The sequence below is a fragment of the Ambystoma mexicanum genome, chromosome 5q (genome assembly GCF_040938575.1).
Source record: "Ambystoma mexicanum isolate Mex_15411 chromosome 5q, UKY_AmexF1_1, whole genome shotgun sequence".
Classification (NCBI taxonomy): domain Eukaryota; kingdom Metazoa; phylum Chordata; class Amphibia; order Caudata; family Ambystomatidae; genus Ambystoma; species Ambystoma mexicanum.
In genome coordinates this window covers 718,077,312-718,099,290 of record NC_090933.1, presented here as the reverse complement: position 1 = coordinate 718,099,290, position 21,979 = coordinate 718,077,312, and the positions used below count along the sequence as shown (strand labels likewise).

Sequence of the window (21,979 nt, the reverse complement as noted above, 5' to 3'; positions counted from 1 at the left end):
TATGCAGAACTACATACAGCAGACATGTCTGACCTCATCACCACTAAACTCTGAGATGTCCTTGGTTCACCCCACCGCCCAACACATCTTCAATATCCTCATCCCCACGGGCTACAGCATGCAACACAATTACTTTGAGCCGGGAGGATAGCACAGGGGCAATGTGCTCGCCTTGGAAGGAAGACGGCACATAGCAACACAGGTTAAATCCCGGCTCCACGCTTAGAAACATCTGGGTACTAAGCGCGTTATAAATAACCAATTACAATTACTGCCAAGACAAACTTGGTTATGCCTTGCTAATATTGACACAACATCATAGACATGCACCCTCCAGGAACACAGCACACAAGCACCTATGGAGCTCTTTACTTGCCACTTCCTTCTCCCTTCCACCGGAATCTAATCACTACCCCAAATTATAAGGCCTTTCTTGAGGAAATCAAAGACCTCATCACAACAGCATCCATCAACAACACAACCAACATCTTCCTCAGAGACCACAACCTTCCTGTCACCCAAGTCATCAAGGAAACCAGAGGGACTATACTCAAATAGCTGGATAGCATGGAAATCAACCAACTGGTCAACTGGTCACAGAAACAACAGACTGCAAAGGCAACACTCCAGACTGGTATTCGTCCTCGCTGCAGTCATATCATGTTGTCCATCAAGACTGAACAGACCACGCTGGCATACCCATTCTGCTCCAACATACACCTCTCCCTCATCAGGTCCAGCCGAAACCAACCAAGACACCTCACGGCCGATTCAATAATATTCCCATAGATACACTGAAAGGATACCTAATCACTTTGGCCTCCATGTCCAACCTGTTGGTGAATGGCAAAACCCAGCTCAGTGCGCTCAACCCCCCTTAACTGAGATCTCCTACACCCATGAACCACTTTGATCTAACAGACATAAGCCCTCCACACTTTGGAACTCATTGATTGCAAGCAGACCATCTGAAGAAAATCCTACCAACTCAAAAACCCCCTCACCCCAAGAAGCCTTCAATCAGCATCCAGGACACTCATCAGCAAAGCAATAGATTACACAAGAACCATAATGTAAGAATCCAAGAAGAATAGAGCACTCTTCCAGCCCATAAAGAACTGCATAAACCTTTTGCCACATCTTCCAATGCCAAAATCCACTGTCACATTCAGTGCCATCAACAGCTTCTTCACTCACAAGATACACATAAGTCAACACTTGAAAGTTCCAAATGCACTAAAAACATTCCACCCTTACTAGACTGGAACATATCACGATGGACCAAATTCAGGACATCGACTTCAAGACACCTGACCAACACTCCTGCAGACTTCAAACCAACCAACTACAAAGACTAAAGTCCCAATCTCTCTTGTTAAGGTCATAAGAGGTGATGCACACACAACTGCAACTCTCATACAAGGCATCTTCCCAGAAGATATAAAAGTGGAACAGATCCCCCCCTACTGAAGTAATCCATACCTGATTCTGATGACCAGGCCAACAATCACCTTTTCACACATCTTCCTTTTCTCAATAAAGTGATTGAGAATACGGATCACTCAAAACAATCTCCTACAGAGCTACTAATCCGAGTTCCAAAAAAGATGCAGCACACTGACCACCACCATCCAAGTTGTTGATTACTCTCTACACATCCTAGCGAAAGGGGACCCTTGATAACTCATCCCTCATGACCACTCTGCTGCCACTGTCTATGAAGCCTGCTTTGATATCTTTTCTGTGTGCATGAGTTTCAATGGAACAGTACTACAGTGGCTCACCAAATACCACTTTCAAAGAGACAATCTTCTTCAGATAAGCCCAAACAGATCCCAAAATTACCCAGTAATCTGTGGAGTTGCACAAGGCTTCATCCTGTCCCCTGTCATCTTGAGCGTTTTCATTGAACATCTTGGGTAACACCTCACCAACATCGACCGTGAATCACCAAAATACAAATGACACACAACTTTACCTAAAGATCTATTTCATCAACGGTATCCATCGACTCGAGTACTGTCTGTCTCTCATCCAAGCATGGATATCAACACCTACCTGCTGCTCAACCCTACAAATAATGTCTCTGAAGAAACTCTACCAAGCATACCCAAGTCCAGCATTGGCTGGCTGGCATGAATCTTGATGGAGCGCACACAACAAAAGTAGGCCAAACAGGGGCGTAACACGCGGAATGGTGAATAACACGTGAAAAAGAAGCTGTAACGGGGGAAGTACTGCTGGGAAGTACACGGAACGCCCACACGCACGCGAACCACATGTGTTCATGGAATCGAATAGGGCAAACCCGCGCACGGGCAAAGACACGCACAGGCCTTCACACGTCCGCCACACGAAGACTGGCGGTAGCGTCCCTGTGCATTACAAAAGTGTGCACAAATAAAAAGCATGCATATACTGAGTGGGGTACGTGTATTCCTGGGGTCCGCGTGAAGTTTCACACGCGATAGGCCCTGTGCAAGTGGGGTACGTGTATTTTGGGGGTGTGCGGGAAGTTCTACACGCAATTGGCCTGGGTATGTGTATTTCAGGAGTGCGCGGGAAGTTTTACACGTGATTGGCCTGGGTACGTGTATTTCAAGGGTCCGCGGGACGTTTTACACGAGATTGGCCTGGGTACATGTATTTCAGGGGTGGCAGGAAGGTTCACACGCGATTTCAGCAGGGTACATGTATTTCAGGGGTGCGCAGGAAGTTTTACACGCGATTGGCAATTTCAGCAGGGTACGTGTATTTCAGGGGTGCGCGGGAAGGTTCACACACGATTTCAGCAGGGTACGTATATTTCCGGGGTGCGCCGGAAATTTCACACGCAATTGCAGCATGGTACGTGTATTTCAGGGGTGGGCGGGAAGTTTTACATGCGATTGGCCTGGGTACGTGTATTTCAGGGGTGCGTGGGAAGTTTCACACGCAATTTCAGCAGGGTACGTGTATTTCAGGGGTGCGCGGGAAGTTTCACATGCGATTTCAGCAGGGTACATGTATTTCAGGGGTGCGTGGGAAGTTTTACACGCGATTGGCCTGGGTACGTGTATTTCAGGGGTGCGCGGGAAGTTTCACACGCGATTTCAGCAGGGTACGTGTATTCCTGGGGTTCACGGGAAGTTACACGCTAAGGGCCTTTGGTCCAATTAAATCGTGTATGTGTGCTGACGCACTTACGCACTAAGGGCCTTTCCTCAAATTACACGCTGACGTGCAATTTTTTCACGTGCCAAATCACTCCGTATAAAGCTGGCCACGCGAAAACACATGGAAGACCATGCTCCTGCCCTGAAAGCCATTTTCCTGCGCCCCAGAGACCTGAGCACGCTCCCACCTGCCATCTGCTGCTGCCTGACTGCCTGCTGCCCACGTGCCCTGCTATTTGGTGCCTGCACATCAGCCATCTGCAGGGGTCCAGTTGCTGTGTCCACCCCTGCTGGAACAGAAGACTCCCGACTGGGATACCATCGCTCCACAGCCCAGCCCAAGGACCCAGTTGCCCACCCACGCCTGGCTCGGGGGTCGCCATGTCAGGGCAAACACCATCTGAGACCGCTGGCGACCCCCAGCCAGAGGGGCAGAGGGCCACCAGCTTCAGTCAGAAGGAAGTTGGTGTCCTGGTGGAGCATGTCCTTGGGCATTATGGTGCCCTCTTCGGAACATCACGCGCCAAAAAGGAAGGACGGGATAGGATCTGGGACGACTTTGTGGTTGCCATCAACGCAGAGGGGGTGGCAACCCGCAACATCAAGCAAGTCAAGAAGCACTGGGAGGACTTGAGGTCCAGGACCCTCATAAAGGCCCGGCTCCTCGTGGAGGGGGGCCGGGGCAGCATGAGTACCATCCAGATGAGGGTCCTGGAACGCGTAGCCCCAGCGCTCCAAGCCCAGATCCTTCAGAGGCAGATCCGTCTGGAGTTGAGTGGTAAGTGGCCAAGCATTGCTGTGTGAGACAGGGCATGTTGCACGGTGCTGGTTGTCTGATACTTGCCTGTATGTCTGACATAGGCCATGTACGTATGTGTGTGTGCAGGGGCATCATCAGGTAGTGTGAACCACATGGTAGGTGCATGTGTTACAATGCAACATGCGCAGCAGCATGCAGAATGCACACATTAATGCATGCCTGTCTCTGTTATTGGACATGGATGGGGTGTGAGAGATGGGTGCTGCGGTCCTGGACATGTATGCTGTCCATGTCTGTGTGTCTGACTTGCGTGTCTGTGACTTGTAAATGCCATGGATGCATGACACATGTCTGTGACAATGTTCAGATTCACTGATGCAGCCTACTCATCCTTGTATCCACTGTGTCTGGGGTATACAAGGCCAGATAGATGAAACTACGGTGAAGTGTGTGCATGAGATAGGCATGACCCATGATGCATGTGAGTTTCAAACCAGCATTGTATGTTTCAAGAGTCCCTTGGACATGTATGCTAATGTTCGTTGCATGCGCCATGCCTGTTGCTGCATGTGTTTTGCCTGCACTGACCCATGTGTTGTGGAGGGACATGATGGAAGTGATGTTTGACAGTGCCACTCATCTGCTATTGCTTTCTGTCTAGGGGACCATTGTACAGTACCCTGATGCTTGTGTTCTATGTCTCCCTCTGTACAGCGGCAAGTGATGAAGAGGGCGGAGACGGCGCTGTGGAGCAAAGCGGCAGGGATGCCCCACCGACCGGCGACGCAAGGCCCAGTCACCCTCCCAGAATTTACCATTGTCTGGGAGTGAGGGGACCGGTGCTGCGTCTGCCACTACGGCTGCAGTGGAAGGGGTGGGTGAGCCCCCACAGGGGCTTGCAACAGCGGAAGACGGTGTGGAGCCATCCAGGTTGGTGGTTTCCACAGAGGAGGAGGAGGCCGCTACTGAGCCGCACATGGGGCCTGGTGGGGGTGGTACCACTGGTGCAAGTGGTGCAGTCCAGGGGCAGAGGCAGGAGGCAGCACAGGTCGCCGTGGAGGGGCCTTTGCATGTCACTGTCCCTGACATTGTGACTGCACCACCATGCACCAGCAGGGATGCCCCATCCCAGGCCCGTCCGCAGGTAGGGGGGATGTCCATGTCATCTGACACTCCTCTACCTGTGGACGAGGGGACCCCTGGCCATATGGAGAAGGTCCTGATGTGCGTGCTTCCTGGGGGGAGCACGCACCTCATCACGAAGAAGAGCGTGCCAACGTGGCCCAGTTGGGAGTGTCCATGTTTGGGGGTTTGTACATGTGTCGGCCACTCTGGCGGCCCTCTCCTCCTCTGTGGAGACTATGCGCCAGTCGTTCTCCATGCCGTCTCCTGGCCCAGATGCCACCAGGGCCCCCTGTTGCCCTGCCCTGACCAATGCAGCCAGCTCTGTGGGGATCCCATCCCTGCCACAGTCGGGAGTCGGAGGTCCAGAAGGGGTGGACACCACAGCAACTGGACCCCAGCAGATGGAGGATGTGCCGGCATCATTGGGCAGGGCACGTGCAAGACGGCGTTGGTGGATTCCATCAGCCTGGATGCCGTCGTGCTGGCAGAGGCAGTTGCGTTGAAGGCAGCGGCAGGCTCAACATGGGAGGCATCATGGCTCGTTCTACATCAGAGGGGCAGGCATCGGCCGGAGGGCAGGAGGACCCTGGAATGGGAGTGTCTTCCGTGTGGCAGTGGTTGGGCCAGCAGATAGGTGCGGAGCGGCGGCGGGCGGAGGAGGCATGGCTCACAATGGTCAGGGCGGAGAACTCCATGCACAGGGCGCTGAGGCGGGCTGAGTGCCTCGAGGGAATTCGCAGGGAGTTGGAGGTGGACATGGCGTTATCCCTGCGAGACCTTGGGGCCAGAGAACAGGCCGGCCTCCAAGACATTGAACAGGAGTTTGATGATGCCCTGGCCCATGACATCAACAAGTGAGCCATTGGACTTGCCCGCCACCATTGTATATAGTTCATTAGTGTTAAGTTTCATTTCTTTTTTCTTTCATTTGGGGCGCATGGACTATGCCCCACATTTTTGTATATAGTTAGTAATTAGGTAGGTTTCATTGTAGGTTTCATTTATGTCGTTGGGCTCATGGACCCTGGATTTGCTATTTGTACATAGTTTTACAGTGGATTTTTCTCCTTCATCTTTTTTTTCTTTTTTCTTCACCATGGAGCAATGGATATTACGCTTTTCTTTCCCTTTGGATTTGCTTTGTTGGACGGTGACTTTGGACACATTTTCATTTAGATTAATTTGGATTATCATTTTATTTATTTATCATTTTTTGGGACATTCTGCATTTTGATTATTATTGGCATTTTTGTGTGTTTTGATTTCATTCCCTTCATTTTGACTTGAATACATTTTTGTTTCTTACTTCAATGTGTGGTCTTCTCTCATTGGTTTCAGGCATGTCACAATGTGGGTTTTCTCAGTCATGTGTTGCCATTGTGTGGGTCTGACAGACTTGTACTCATGCGCATCCTCCTTATTTGTGATCTATCATGTAATGGGGATTTCAATTTGGAGTGGATGTAAAGCTTGGTTGGGTGTTTGGACTGGGGTGGTGTGGGGTGGGATTTGGGTGGCCATAAGAACCAGGGATCTAGATTGTGATGATGTGTTGGCTGGGGGACATGTGCTGGGGCCTGCTGGCAGGTGCCTGTCAATGCTGGGGAGCTGGGGGTGCAGGGGGACATGTGTCGGGGGCCTGCTGGCAGGTGCCCCTCACTGCTGGGGGCTGGGGGTGCTGGGGGACATGTGTCGGGCCTGCTGGCAGTTGCCTGTCAATGATGGGGGGGTGGGAGGGCTGGGGGACATGTGTCGGGCCTGCTGGCAGGTGCCCCTCACTGTTGGGGGTTGGGGGTGCTGGGGGACATGTGTCAGGGCCTGCTGGCAGGTGCCTGTCAATGATGGGGGCTTGGGTGGCCTGGGGGACATGTGTCGGGGCCTGCTGGCAGGTGCCCGTCAATGCTGGGGGGGTGGGGGTGCAGGTGGACATGTGTAGGGGCCTGCTGGCAGGTGCCCCTCACTGCTGGGGCGTGGGGGTGCTGGGGGACATGTGTCGGGGCCTGCTGGCAGGTGCCTGTCAATGCTGGGGGGTGGGGGTGCAGGGGGACATGTGTCGGGGCCTGCTGGCAGGTGTCCCTCACTGCTGGAGGGTGGGGTTACTGGGGGACATGTGTCGGGGCCTGCTGGCAGGTTCCTGTCAATGATGGGGGTGGGGGTACAGGGGGACATGAGTGGGGGCCTGCTGGCAGGTGCCCCTCACTGCTGGGGGGTGGGGGTGCTGGGGGACATGACCAGGGGTGCAGGGTAGTCCCCTGTGGTGTGGGCTGCCTGCAGGGGCCATGGAGGGGGTAGAGGGGACACCTGGGAGGACCCACACTGCCAATTCACGTGTAGGACTCCCCGCGCACCCTCGAAATATGCGTTCCCCGCTCTGACAGCAAAATCGCATGTAAAACTTCCCGCGCACCCCTGAAATACACGTACCCAGGCCAATCGCGTGTAAAACTTCCCGCGCACCCCTGAAATACACGTACCCTGCTGAAATTGCGTGTAACACTTCACGCGCACCCCTGAAATACACGTACCCTGCTGAAATCGCGTGTAAAACTTCCCGTGCAGCCCTGAAATACACGTACCCTGCTGAAATCACGTGTGAAACTTCCCGCGCACCCCTGAAATACTGAAATACACGTACCCTGCTGAAATCGCGTGTGAAACTTCCCGCGCACCCCTGTAATACACGTACCCTGCTGAAATCGCGTGTGAAACTTCCCACGCACCCCTGAAATACACGTACCCCGCTCGCGACAGGGCCAATCGCGGGTGTAACTTCCTGCTAACCCCAGTAATACACGTACCCCGCTTGTAGTGGGTACAGGGTTGGCACAGCCCTTTGCGCTGGATTAGGGATTTTGATGGCTTTTCCCTGCGCGAGGGGCGTTCTTGGGGGCGTAACTGGCGCTGCTGCAGGGTCACTGCGCCACTGTGCGCCACGGCTGGTTTTGGTAGCTGAAATCCATGAATACGCTGTGCACGGAAATGGATTTTAGTGCACACGGCTGGCGCAGAGATTTGCACGCGCACACTGTGCGCCAGCCGCGTGCGCCACTTGTGTGCTAAATTCTATGAATTACCCCCTCAATCTCTACCCAGCTTTCAAAAACTCTTAAAAACGTATTTGTTTAAATAAGATCTCCTGGTTCTATTGAGGAGAGCTGCCTTTTTGTGCTGCCAAATTAAAAGAATAATAATTTCCATCTGCGCCCAGATGCAGTTCTGCTAGGTTCCTATGTGATATGCGCTTTATAAAAATGCAAATCAAATCAAATCCAGTATCTATTGTACACTACTGATAAAATCAACTGTGAACATTCTTAAGTGCTGCAGGAATGATCTTCAGAGACAAAAGGACAAGTCTGTCAGCCAAAAATATAGGAATCCTAATGATGTGGACGATTAAGCCACATTTCCTCACCGACACACAAACTTTGTCCAGATGAAAAAGATATAAATCAGGCATGCTTAGGAGACTTTAAACATGTTTCTGATAGCTTAGATGAGAATGATATAGAGGACAGCATGTTCATCCTTTAGCACTGCTTCTGTTACTGCAGCACTCTGTAATGGAAAGATTGGGGTAAGGCAAACACAGTAGGCATATTCTAAAACAACATCAATTCATCCGAGATGTGTAAGTTAACAGTTTTCTATTCTGTTATCAAAAATGATAGTTACCCATAGTTCATTTACATTTAAGGAGATTGTTGATTCATCCATGGGAACTCTTTAAGAATTACCTAATCAACAATAATAATGATAATAATGATGATGATGATAATAACATTGCCAGGAGGATAGCTCAGGGCCAACACATTTGTCACAGAAGCAATACATTGCAGAGCAACACAGGTGTGAAGGCCACTCCCACCCTTAGAGCCAGGTATCCGGTATTTAATTACCATGAAACATTTCTTGATGGGGTGCAAACAAATGATGTTTCTATAGTTAAAATAGTTAAACAAAATAAAAGCTGTTACTTCATAGTATCACACAATGAAAACAAGGAATAAAGAATTCCCCTGTCTAGTTATAAAAAAAATGAAAAAATGTATACATTAAAAAATTGAAAATCGAAGAAGGTAACATTAAATCCTATCCCTATGGAAAGACTATCTTACCTCTCCCCAAAACTGACAAGCATGGGCTCAATGTAATCCAGCCGGTCTTCCATTTGCTGACACGTCCTTTACATGCTTCCACAGAGCCCCTTTGGATGTGGAAAGCCTGTTGTTTTGGCATCCTTGCCGGTTGGCTTCTCTTTCTCCTTTTCTGTGATCATTGAAGCTTGTTGTCCCTTATTGAGGCACAATTGCCACAACCTTTACACAGCCCACTCCACTGGAAGATCATAGCTGCGTTTCCTGCTGCTTTCTTTCTGAGAAAAGAAAACCAGTGTATAACTTTTAATGTAATATAGTACATAGTCTATTTTAGTATAGTATTGTATATCATAATATCATGTAGTGTAGTATTTAGAGCTTAGAGTTTTGAGTTCAGAGTTTTGCAATTAACTTTCTTAAATTTACCAGCAACCACAGCTGGTATTGTAGGCAGACCTGATTCATAATGGGCCTGATCGGGGAGCCTTGGGGAGCCTTTAGCGCCAATTCTCAGCTGCATCTTAGTGATCATCCACTTCCACGTGACTGTGCCACTCACCCCAATCCAACATTCAGGGCATACAATGGGCCACATAGTATATGAGGCAAGCTCTCTATATCACCAAACAATGTGGTCCTTGCATGGGCCCACTCCCAAACAAGAAACACACAACTTTCAGTGACAGTCACCGAGCAGGTTTAGCCAGACTTCCTTTTCTTCTTACTTCATGCACATTAAGCATGATTAAACTAATGCAAAGGGGCTTGCATATTTTGTTTTCTTTCAAATGTACTTTAGTCAATAAGAACGTTTTACGGATGGATGTATGGATATACATGTTCATTTTACACAGATTTTACTTTAGCAAGTAAATAACACGAAAAATGGGTTTATACTTCCCAATTCGTGGCAGAACTGTATATTTGTGAACTACTTCCACACTTACATGTCGCAGTTAGTGCCATGGAGAGAATTGGTGGGAAACTGTATCAGTTAAATGAATGGTGTTTGAAACAAGTTTCACTATCAGTGTTAGGAGACATAAAGTGGAACACTTTGTAAGTTCTTGTAGCTGCAAAGTCGGGAACTTCTCAAAATCACAGAGATAAAAAATAACTTTGCAAACGAATAATCTTGAAACGTTACCTATACACGTAAACTTCCAGCCCTCTTGCTTGCCACGTCTCTCATTATCCGCAGGGTTTTAAATGCCCAGCATTGAATTCTTGGTATTGCCTGGTGACTTTTTTGTTCTTTGTAGAGTTCATCAGGATGTCACAATTCCTAACTTTTGATCAACGAAAACCTGTCACCACAACTCCTGGTATCTTCGGACATCTGAATGTCAGACCTCACACTCTTATGCACTTGTTGGGCCCCGGGGGTGCTTAGCATGTTCCAACAAACTCTAAGCTGTTTCTCCTCCACCCTTCTCTCTCTCATTTGGTCTTCCTCTTTCACTCCTGTCTAATGTTAATTCTCTCTACTCTACTCTCTAGTTCCCTATTCATTCTTAATACTCCTTTTTGGCTCTGTCACCTCCTGTCTTAACTCTGTGTCTGACTCTTCCGTAGTGCTCCTTTCCACCTCCTCCTTCTAAATATTTAATATTTCCTCTTCACTTTTACTACTTTACACTTTGTTAACTACTATCCTTCAACTCACATTCCATGTCTTGACTCTGTAAGAGATTTTTGTCTTATTGGGGTAAATTCGGCATTTGGCGGTATTTTTCTTACTGTAGACTTTTGGTGGTAAATTGGCAGTAAACTGGCCTTACATTTAGAGTGGGTTTGGTATTACTCTATTTTGGTGATGATATATGGTTAGCTTGTATTGGTGGCAATTTTAGTGGTATCTTACCTTGTGGTATTTTCAGAGTTATCTTATTCTTGTGGTATAGTGGTGAGCATGTTTTTTTATACTAAAACCCCATCATAAAACAAACCTTTCCTTTCTATTAGAATGGCCCTCATTCCGAGTTAGGACTACACCATGGAGTAAATAGCTCCATGGTTGGCAACCATGGAGCTATTTACTCCATGGAATACCGGCATGGTGAATGGAGTAATTACCGGTCCATTCCAAGGTTGGATGGACCGGTAATTCCCCATTCACCATACCGGTTCCCCATCCCCATTCCTGCCCCCATAGGGCTCAATGGGAATGGGGAAGGAGTAAATTACGGCACCGTAAATTACGGTGCTGTAATTTACTCCAAGGTCACTTTGCGGGTTGGATTTTTAACGCCTGCTAAAAGCAGGCGTTAAATGCCAACCCGCAAAAGGGAACTCGGAATATGGTGGTAAGTGTTAACGGTCACCGTTGCCATTAACGGTGACCGTTAACCCTTACCGCCAGCCTCGGAATGTGGCCCAATGTCTTTTAGTCGCCTGTAGAGAGCCCCCAGACTTATGACACTTCAGAGAACCCAAAGAGTTTGTTCAGAGTGCCACCTATGGTTTGTGTCTGGTATTACTGGGTTATGTACAACCAGTAATCTATGGGCCTCATTACGACCCAGGCGGTAAGTTACCGCCTGGGTCGTACCTTTACCACCATGGCGTAAACCATGTTTACGCCATGGTGGTTGGCGGACTTACCGCCCCATTCCGAGGTTGGCGGGGCGATAAGTCCCCAATCCCCATTTACCCTTCCCCATTCCCATTTTTGCCCCATAGGGCATAATGGGAGTGGGGAAGGCGTTAATTACGCCACCGTAAATTACGGTGGCGTAATTAACATCAAGGTCCCTTAGCGCCATGGATTTTAATACCTGCTAAAAGCAGGTGTTAAAACCTCCATGGCGCTAAGGGACCTCGGAATCAGGCGGTAAGGGTCGGCGCTGTTTACGCCGCCGTAAACCCCTTACCGCCTGAGTCGTAATGAGGCCCTATGTGTCTAATCTGACACTCCATTTCATTGTGCACAGATAACTGCACAGAAAACTGCATTATAATGTTAGAGAGGTTGAAATTAGTACTTTAGTAAGGCAATTAGTACAGAGTTAATCAGTTATGTATTCTAATGCTGTTTTTCACACATGAAACAGCCAATATAAAATTGTGTTCCTCTTTATTTTAACATTTTAGCACACTATGCTAAAACATTTTTTTTTTTACTAAGTATTCTGAAAACTTGCCTGCTGGCTGCTACTGAAATAATGCCTGCAGTTTGAAAAACTGGGCCGGCTGTATTTCTATGCTGCTTATTGTATGCTGGCAATAAAATCCCATATATGTCCTTACAAGTCCTATGATCCTCACTACTTTGCAACCCTTTCATCCGTATGTGACACAAACAGCCTATGGGCCAATTCATTGTTCAAGGGGTTTCAGGTAGTTGAATTGTGTGAGTTGCCCCTCTGATTGCTTATCTCACAAGGCACATACAGATTTTCCATGTGCAGGAGATTTGCTAGCAGGCCCAGCGTGACTGAGCTCATCAAGATTGCTTTAAATGTAATAAGGTGCACACCTTTAGACTACACGCTGTTATAGTCACCACCACTCATATTCTCTCTGTTCCTCAATCTTGGTAAGATGCTAACCTGTTAACCTTCACAGGGCTTGGTGAGTTCTAGCAAAGAGGGATTCCCATCAGGTACATGGGTCAAAGATCTGGACTTGTGTTTTACCTCAAATGAATCCTTTGTGGTGCTGTGTCTTGTCGGGCTCTGTAAAGCAATTTCTCTTAGTTCTTTAAAAGAGAAGTTCTTCATAGCGGGAAGTTGGATGTCTGGGTATTGCAGGTAACTATGATGAGTATAGCTTTCCCAGATCAAAAGAAGGTATTATCATAGTTTAAGGTAGCATAATACAATGGGAGAATGTTTTTGGGATTGCTATATGAGCCATGCATGCAGTATAATATCCTCCGTGCTACTGATCTTGCTGGGAAATGCTGCGCAAAATGTTATGTTGTACCCATTGTGTTTTCCTATTAAATCTGCAGCACTCTTCTGCAGCTTCACTTACATATAGTTAACCTGTGTTTACATTCCAAAAGAGGTAGCTCCTGTTAGAATGTGAGGGGAGTACTCAGTGTTATTGTTTGAAGTTGAGAGGCAGCTGGAGAAGGAGAAGGGAACAGTAACAGAGGGCATCCGGGGATCTGTTGCCCACTTTTATTGTATACAAATTTGTTTTAAGTGTGCATTCTACCTGAGTGGTTCTTCACACAATGCACTCTTATGGAATAAATGATCATGGCTATATATTCTATGTTGGCCACCACTTGGTCCTGACCTGCTCTAAGTTGCTTCATGAAGTTCGATTTATATGCAAGGTAGACTTTGAGGATGGAGATAGAGAGGAGAGGAGAGGCCGGGGCTCCTCTGTTTACACTCTTTATGGCACTTATCATAGTAGAGGTGGTGGCTGCCAGCCCCAGGGTCATCCAAATCCCATCTTGCAGACACAATTGTGGGACTTTGACATCAATAGTCAGACAGACACATGTAGCTAAAGGGAAATATGTCTGTTAACCTTCACTTGTTAGGTGTATTAAACGTAGGATACATGTTAAGGATGTTACCTTGGATTGTTAAATTCAGAAACATCCTACAAATACTAATTTGTACCTGCCACATATGATGTAATAACCCAATTTTGTCTTTCTTGTGGTTAAAAGTTCCCTTTCATTCTATGATTTAATCTTATTAGCCTGAGAAAGCAGCAGGCATTGTATTGTTTGAAATATCAAACCTTGGTAAACAAGTTCTGCTCCATTCAACCTTTATGGCTAATTGACTGGCTCTTGTCACAACTATGATTTGTCATGAAACTTTTCTAATTCCATGTGGTAGTTGCAGTCAGTATGACTCTCAAAGAGGTAGCCACCCTGAGGCAATTTTTCCGCATTTCTTAAGATGCTGAGGAATACAGTAACCTTTCACAAGCATGTTGCTTAAATATTTGTTTGTTCTTATTTCTGCTAGGTTTGAAAGCTTTGGAATCTATATAGTCATGTTCTGGGAGATTCTACGGACCTTGTTGCGGATCGCTGTACTGTTCTTTTTCCTCCTCCTGGCATTTGGACTCAGTTTCTACATTCTATTGTATCCACAGGTTAGTGGATCATATTGTTTAACCTTAAATGTTAACAATGTAAAATATCTGTAATGATCACTTGCTTTTCATGCTGTTGTTTCATCAAGCAGGATAGTTATTCCAGCCCAAAGGTCTGTCGAGCCCAGTCCAGTCCATTGCTAAAGCACTGTTCCCAAAACATTGTGGACTCCCATACTATCCTCACAGAACAAAAGCTGTCAAGCGCACCCAAATGGCTACCTGAGAGATTTCAAGATCTCACCAGTCTCTTGGGACCCACAGCAATGTTTTGGCCCAATTGGCTGCAGGAACACATTACCAGCGGAGGTAGTATTTTCTCTTCTAAGAACAAAGAGTCTTATGTAAGCCTCACAAATCTTAGGGCATCTAGGCCTAAGACATGCTTATAACTCTAGTTCATGTACAGTTATGGTTCCCCCGTTACCAGTCCCTAAACTGGAACCAGTGCTTTCTAGATGTTTTGATGAACGTCTGTCATAAAACAAAGCACACCTACAACCCGTGGCAACTGACAAACACTGGATACCCAAAGTTGATTTTGATTTGTGTACTCTGAAACACATCATGTCAATATTACACCTTAGTACATGCATTCTAATGAGAGTCTCCATTCCAGAACTACTGTTTTTGAAATCCTCACAAAACATTCTGCCACCACAGCTGCACCTCCATCTAACTGGATCCATCTGCACCATACTCTATCATCAGTACTATGATTCCCATTGCTCACAGCTCCTCCTTCAGTCCAAAGAACGTTCAGCATTTGATCCCAGTGTCAAAGGAGCGCTCAAACTGTTGGGCCTGATCTGAGTGTGAGGTACCAACTTCATCAGTGACTAGGTCTTTGACCCAAAATTTGCTTTGGGGTTTCAAAAAATGCATTTAGGTTGCCGACACTTAAAGAGTGACCTTGGGACCATTGGGACATTGACCACATGGGTCCTTGCATCTGTGAACCATTTTGTAGCAGGACACTCTGACTACATAACCTGCCAATGATATTAATGTTAATCACTCAGCATAAGAACCATCTAATGCTCAGCCAGTTGGCCATGTTGGCCATGGAGTTTCATATAATGAACAATGGAACATGTTTTGAAAAATACTAAATTAAAAACTCATCCAAGTGCCAAGAACCCATAAACTACAAATAAGGAACATCAGCAACTGTAAATAACACATATTGCTAACCTTTAGGCTTCCAAAGAGGATTACGAAGTACAGGAACCACCAATGTTGTTCTGTTGACTAAAAGTCTGCATGTCAGGCTTCGTTAGACAACTCACTATATACAGATGACCCATACACATGTGCACACACTTGCACATAGAGATAAAGAAAATAAAACAGACATGCAGTGTTTAAATGTTGAGAACATTCTAACTGTGGGAAATCTCTAAATTTCAAATCTATAAATATATCACATTATACCACCAAGGTGAGATGCTAAATATCCATAGTTCCAGGGGGACCCTAACCATAGCACTTGTTTATCTAAAGGACATAGTGCCATGGGCTACATGGTGGCTTGTTTACCTCTATAGAAGCAGTCCAATATTATGTTTTGTCTGGCATATCCAGGAATTCTTCTAATGGACAACAAACACCTGACCTATCAACATCTACATGCTTCTTGGGAAGCACACCTGCTGAATGACTGCAACTCTGTTCCACTACTTTTCTTCTCTTACTGTTCTTCTCGTCCATTCTCCTTCATCACTAAAAGGACACTCTCCTCATTCCTCGCATTCCCTCCCCACCCAATAAAAACCTTATCCAACTACATTGTACCCTCTCATCTCTCTTCAAGGCCCATCCTCTCTCAATCCTTTCACTGTCCCACTAAACTCTCTTTGGGACTGCAAGGAAGATGTCTTCTGAAATGGTTTTGTTTACTGCAATCACTCCAAACTATCTTTATGGCTGTTACTGAAGCTTGGACTTCCCCCACTTCCCCCTTTGCACTCTCCACTGGCATTCCTGACACTGGGAGTCATTCCGAGTTTGGAGGTAGCCATGGTGCTATTAGGAGGACCCGGTAAATCTCCATTCAAAAAAACAATCCCCATTCACATCACATTTGAGCCTTCATAGGGCTCAATAGGAATGAGGAGGGACTAATAACGTATTTGCTCCCTTGTCCCTTAGCGGCTCTCGCTAAGGGACCTCGTAATAGGGTGGTAGGGGGTTAATGGCACCGGCATCCTTACCGGTGCCGTTAACCCCCTACCACCAGGGTCAGAATGACCCCCACTGACTTTCCTACCTCATTCTCCTCACCAGAACAGGTGGCAGTATTAGTTTAACATCTAGCTATGACAATCCCAACAACTCATCCTCATGTGACTATCATTTCTCCTCCTTTGAGCACATTTATGTGCAAGTTCTTCCTCCCATCTATGTCAATGTCCTATTAATCTTCTAACAACCAGATATCTGACATGTGCATATTACTAGAAACTCTCCCAGCTGATGTCCCTCATCATGGGAGACCTAAACCTCATAAAGATGTCAAAGACCCTTCGACTACAGTTTGGCTTCACTCTCTCTGATTCCTCACTGATCAAACTACACAACCTTCTTACACACACTGTAACCCACTAGATCTTATTTGTTTTTCTTCCTACCATGCCTCTTAAGCTTTCTTGTTGATGCTTCACCCCTTGAACGATTACTTAAGCACTTCTCTTTCTTCTGTCACTCTTCATTTTTACTTCTGCTCCTCATCACCAATCACCTAAAGATCTGTCAAGTCTGACACCTGCATAAAACCTTAAGCATGTAAGGATCTCCTTCCAATCTCTCTCAACCCCTTGCTAACTCTATTGACCTTGCCTTTGTTGTGTAAAAACTGCATTGGCTACCCCCTTCGCTATCACTATCCATCCCACTCCTTCACCCCTCAATTCCCATGTGCCCCTCCATGGATCAACCACGCCACCCTGTAGCTGAGGAGATTTATGTGCCTCCACCTGCATGGCTGGTGGTAAACTGGCCCACCTGCTCATTTCTCTAGTCACTAGGACTGTCACCTTGCCATCACCATTATTCTTGACTCTCTCAAATCCTTCTACTACATTGATTGCATATCCTGTCTCTGCTTGGAGTCCAGAAAGCCTTCAAGGATGCTTCGGGCCACACTAGCCACCCTAAACACTGTGTCTGCTAATACATGTTCATCTTACTTCTCCTCTAAAATCATCAAAAACTGATATAGTGCTCATGGGCTGGATTTTTTTTTATCAAAGGGGATATTTCATAGTTCAGTAGTACCCCAGTGTGCACACCCAATGGGCCATGCAAGGTGGTGGGCGTGTCCCTTCCCCACACTTGTATGGCCTATGGAGAATGCAGCCTGGGGTAGTGCAGCCCTAAATCTGCACCAGGATTGCTCCTGTACCTCTGCACATATTAAGATATTGTTGGGCAGCATGCTGGAGGCGCTGTGGCTACATAGCACATTTGTAGAAGCAGGATGTTCTCCCTGAATTCTGGTTCCTGATGCATGGTGGGCAAGAAATGGAGGGCCTTCATTGCAAGCATGATCTGGAGTCTGAACGAGGAATGTCAGTAAGAAAAAAATATGTATGTATTATTTAGGTATGTATCTGTGAATCTGTGTGCACACATGTACGCATGAATACAGGGGGTTGTGTCTGTAAGTGTGTGTGTGTGTGGGTGTATGTTAACATGAGTGTGCATGTGTGTGAATGAGAGTGTGTATGTTGTATGGGTGCATGAATGAATGAGATAGTGATAATTTAGGAATGATGTGTCGTTGCACAGGTGAATAAGTGAGTGAGTGTATGGATGCTGTATGACTGTTGTATGGATGCATGTATGCCTGGGAGCGGGCCTCTGATTGTGGGGATTGGAGGCAAGGGTAAAATGTTCATTTGGGCAGCAGCCTGACATGTTTTGTTACTGTGGCATGCCATTTTGTACTGGCAATCAAGGGTAAATTCAGCATGATGTGTGTTCTTAAGTGGCCTACACTAGTGAGGTGGTCCGGACCTATAGTATTATTTAAGTCATTTTTTAATGGGCATCAATGGTAAAGCTAACATGATGAGTGTTCTTACATGGCCATACTACACTACACGGTTGGGGTGAATCTGGACATAGGGCCTCATTACGAGGCTTGCGCTGGCGGAATGAAAGGGGCCGGTATGGGTCGTCCCCCTTCATTCCGTCAGGGCTGATTACGAGGTTCCCTTTGTGGGACCCGATCAGACATCTGGTAAAACCAGACGTCTTTTCCGGGTCCCGCGAGGGGAAGAGGGAGGTAACAATTGGACACTTGTAATGTGCCCGTTGTTACCTCCCTCCCCATTCCCATTGAGCCCTATGGGGGCTCAAATAGGAATGGGGAATGGTTCCTTCAAGGAGGACTTTCCGGGTCCTCCTATGTCGGAATGACCCCGTAAGTCCTCATTGCAGAGTTCCAGCCAGTCTAGACACATTTTCTTACAGTGGAATGCCATTTTCTTCTGGGCCAGAGGGGTAAAGCCATCATGATGAGTATGTTTATATGGTCGTAGTGGCCTACATTGGTGGCACCAGTCTGGCCATATATGATCTTACTGTGGCATTCCATATTTTACTGGCTATCAAGGCTACAGCCAGCGTGATGATTGTTCTTAAGTGGCCTTACTGGTCTATATTGGTGGAGCCACTGTAGGCATATATTATTTCTGTGGCATTGCATTTTCTACTGGCAAAGCCAACAAAAGAATGTTGTTATTTGGGAATAGTTGTATAAACTGGCAGAGCTACTATGGACACATTTTCTTATAGCATCAGTACTGGTAATATGGGCAAAGGAAACATGTATGTTTGTATATGTGAATATTGGCAGATATTGGTGCAAGGACATGTATAGGCACAAACAGCATGGAAAAGGTTTGTATACTGGCATATATTGTGGGCAATCATGAAAATGCTCCTGTGCAGTGTTCATTACGTGTACCTATTGTATGTTTTTCATGTGCTCCCCTAAAAGAATGATTGCAAACTGTGTAGTATAACTGCCCACCTCAAGCTCCCCTTAGTTGGTTTGGGCTCCCTCACTATACTCGGTCACTTCTGTGTATTTATAGGGCACATTTATTGCCCTCCAATTAACCAATTCAAAGGCTTGATGGATGGAACCTTGATACTTGACCCTTAACTCCGCTGTCACAGAGGTCTTGTTTCTCATGGCCTCAATCAGCAATCTCTCCCTTCCATCGCCTATCTCCTTTTCTACAGTCTACTTCACTTTGCCAACCAAGACTGGCAATTTTGGGGTTCTTTCACAGCAAACTCAAACTACATCACTTTGTCAATTGTGCCGGATCAGCATTCTAAATATCAGGAATCTCTGCCAACATTTGTATCTCCACTATGGTGCTCAGTAAACTTGACTGCTGCTCCAGATTACGCAGAGTCTAAACATCTTCTCTTCATGTGCCCCACAGAGAAAAACTCAGCTTTGCTACATGCACACCCTCAACTGACCTAGATCTCTCTATGTAAAATCTTAACCTCTTCAAATCTCTCCTCTTTCTTGACGTTTACTGTAGAAAAGGCTCACACCGCCTGATTAAGTCAATTTCACTTTTCTTCTTGGGATCACCACCCTCAATCCCTCAACAGTCCCTGTTTACTGTGCCCTTGCCCCGTGTTCAAGATCATGCTCAAGCTTCAGCTGCTTGCCTGGGACAGAGCTTCCTGTAATCACCAATAGCATAGCAGAATACCTTCCCTCCCTAGCATGAAGTTTACAACTGATATTATGTAAATATCTTCATATGTGAATGATATAAAATTTAAATATGGTGCCTCTAATCTCCATGCATAATTTCCTCTGAACTCCATCCCCACCATAAGCTCATGCCTTTTATAAATAGCTAACATGTAAATATGTTTTACTGCAAATACTGTCCTCATGCAAAACATATGCTATATTTTAAATCTGTCTCTCTGCCACCAGCCCTATGTTTTAATGCCTCCACTCCCTACACCCTAATCACCCAGTTCACCTTTCACCTATATTGGTGACAGCTGTGTACAGCCACCTTGAACAGGGACTGCCTTCCATGTGTGTTTTGCTTCTTTGACCAGCAACACTTTTCAAAATGCTAAGCCAACCAACCAAAAACATCCTTGCCAGTTTATCAAACTTATGTACTGGCAGCTTGGCATGAAAGTTAAAGGTTTGCACCCTTCCCAGATATAATATGTATAAGGGATGGCTATTCATTGACTTTTTTCTGTTATACTCTTCGCCACTGCTGATATGGAGGAGGCCATTCTTGATGAATCTCACAAACATAGGCAGCCCAAACAGGCTGCAAATACATCTGTGATTCTCAACAAATCCCTACATACTCAATTGAGTATTTTCTAGGCTTACCGTGCAGCACAACTTTGCCCAGTCAGCCTCAAATGAATATACATGTGTCTGTTTCCTGCATTATCAAAGGTACACCCTTTGTCACGCGAGTAAAGATTAATTTAGCTAGCAACATTAAGTTAGCTCATAATTCCTACAAACTGCCCATAAAAGACCATAAAAGACCTGTACCAAGTGCCATGATGTTTATTTATAGTTATCATTTTAGTATAATGTTTGTATTGCTGCTCTATATGAATGTGATAGAATCTGTGAGGGAAGCTTGATCTTTTATTACTTTTAATATTAATGTTAGGCAGGTTATTTTATTTCTGATAGTGAGATCTTCTACTCAAACACCACTTTTAAAATGTTCTATGTCAAGCAAACCTCACATTTATGCTCGCCTATAGGCCCCCGACATATGAGGCAACCTTGCAAGACACCTTCCTAGAAGTTGTCACTAATATGGCCATTAAAAATGACCATCTGATCATTCTCAGTGACTTCAACATATGGTCTGAAGAAGAGAATGCAAACTCGCAGAAAATACTAACTAAACAGCTTGAGACAATCTAATTAGACAAATGGTGAACAGAGCCACACACACACAGAAAGCCACAACATAGATGCCAATAGAAATCTGATCACAACAGTGTCCTCCTCCAACAAGCCCTGAAATACCCACCCAATCTGGAAAAGAAACTGGCAAATCGTCAAAAGCAGTGATCTGAAGGAAAAAGTGGAATCCTCAAAGCTATCAATCACGACCTTGAATGCAACAGACATAGATATAGAACAGACATAATCCTAAACTAGATCATGAAAACAATAGATAACATCTCACTGGAAAAACCATTGTGTAAGAAAACGGTGGCTAGATGGTTCACGCCCCACCACAAAGCAATGAAAAAACAAACCGGAAACTATAACAAGAATGGAGGAAAAGGTACGCCTAAGACAAAAGAATACCATATCAAAGACCCGATCAGAAATTCTCAAAGCAAAAAAGAAATCCTACATTGAATGGATCATGAAAGCCAACAGCACTCAGAAAGAATTGTTCAACATCATAAACGAGATGAGAAACCCTCTCGGGTGCAACAACACACCAATCCCCTCACAGAAACTAGGCAACAATATGGCAGGTCACTTTAAGAAAAAAATAACCAAAATACAATGGATCATACAAAGTAGACGACTCACCCGATCGCTTACCTGAACCAACTGAACCCTGACCCACAGACCAGGCTGAAAATCTTTCTTCAAATCTCAAGAGAAAAAATCATCAGCCTGGTGAACAAAAGCCACAATGCAGGCTCCCCAACTGATCCCTGTCCACCAGACATCTAAGAAGTGATCCTTGCACAGAGAACACCATCAGAATGCT

The 21,979-nt window shown here is 45.9% G+C and overlaps 1 protein-coding gene across 1 annotated transcript in view; it reads left to right on the top strand.

The window, feature by feature from the left end:
• Window positions 1-21,979, top strand: part of TRPA1 (transient receptor potential cation channel subfamily A member 1) — a 1,301,026-nt gene that overhangs the window by 1,082,028 nt on the left and 197,019 nt on the right. Inside the window, exon 22 of the mRNA XM_069621203.1 lies at window positions 14,081-14,210. Coding sequence (XP_069477304.1) covers window positions 14,081-14,210 — 130 coding nt within the window. The remainder of the gene's footprint in view (window positions 1-14,080; window positions 14,211-21,979) is intronic.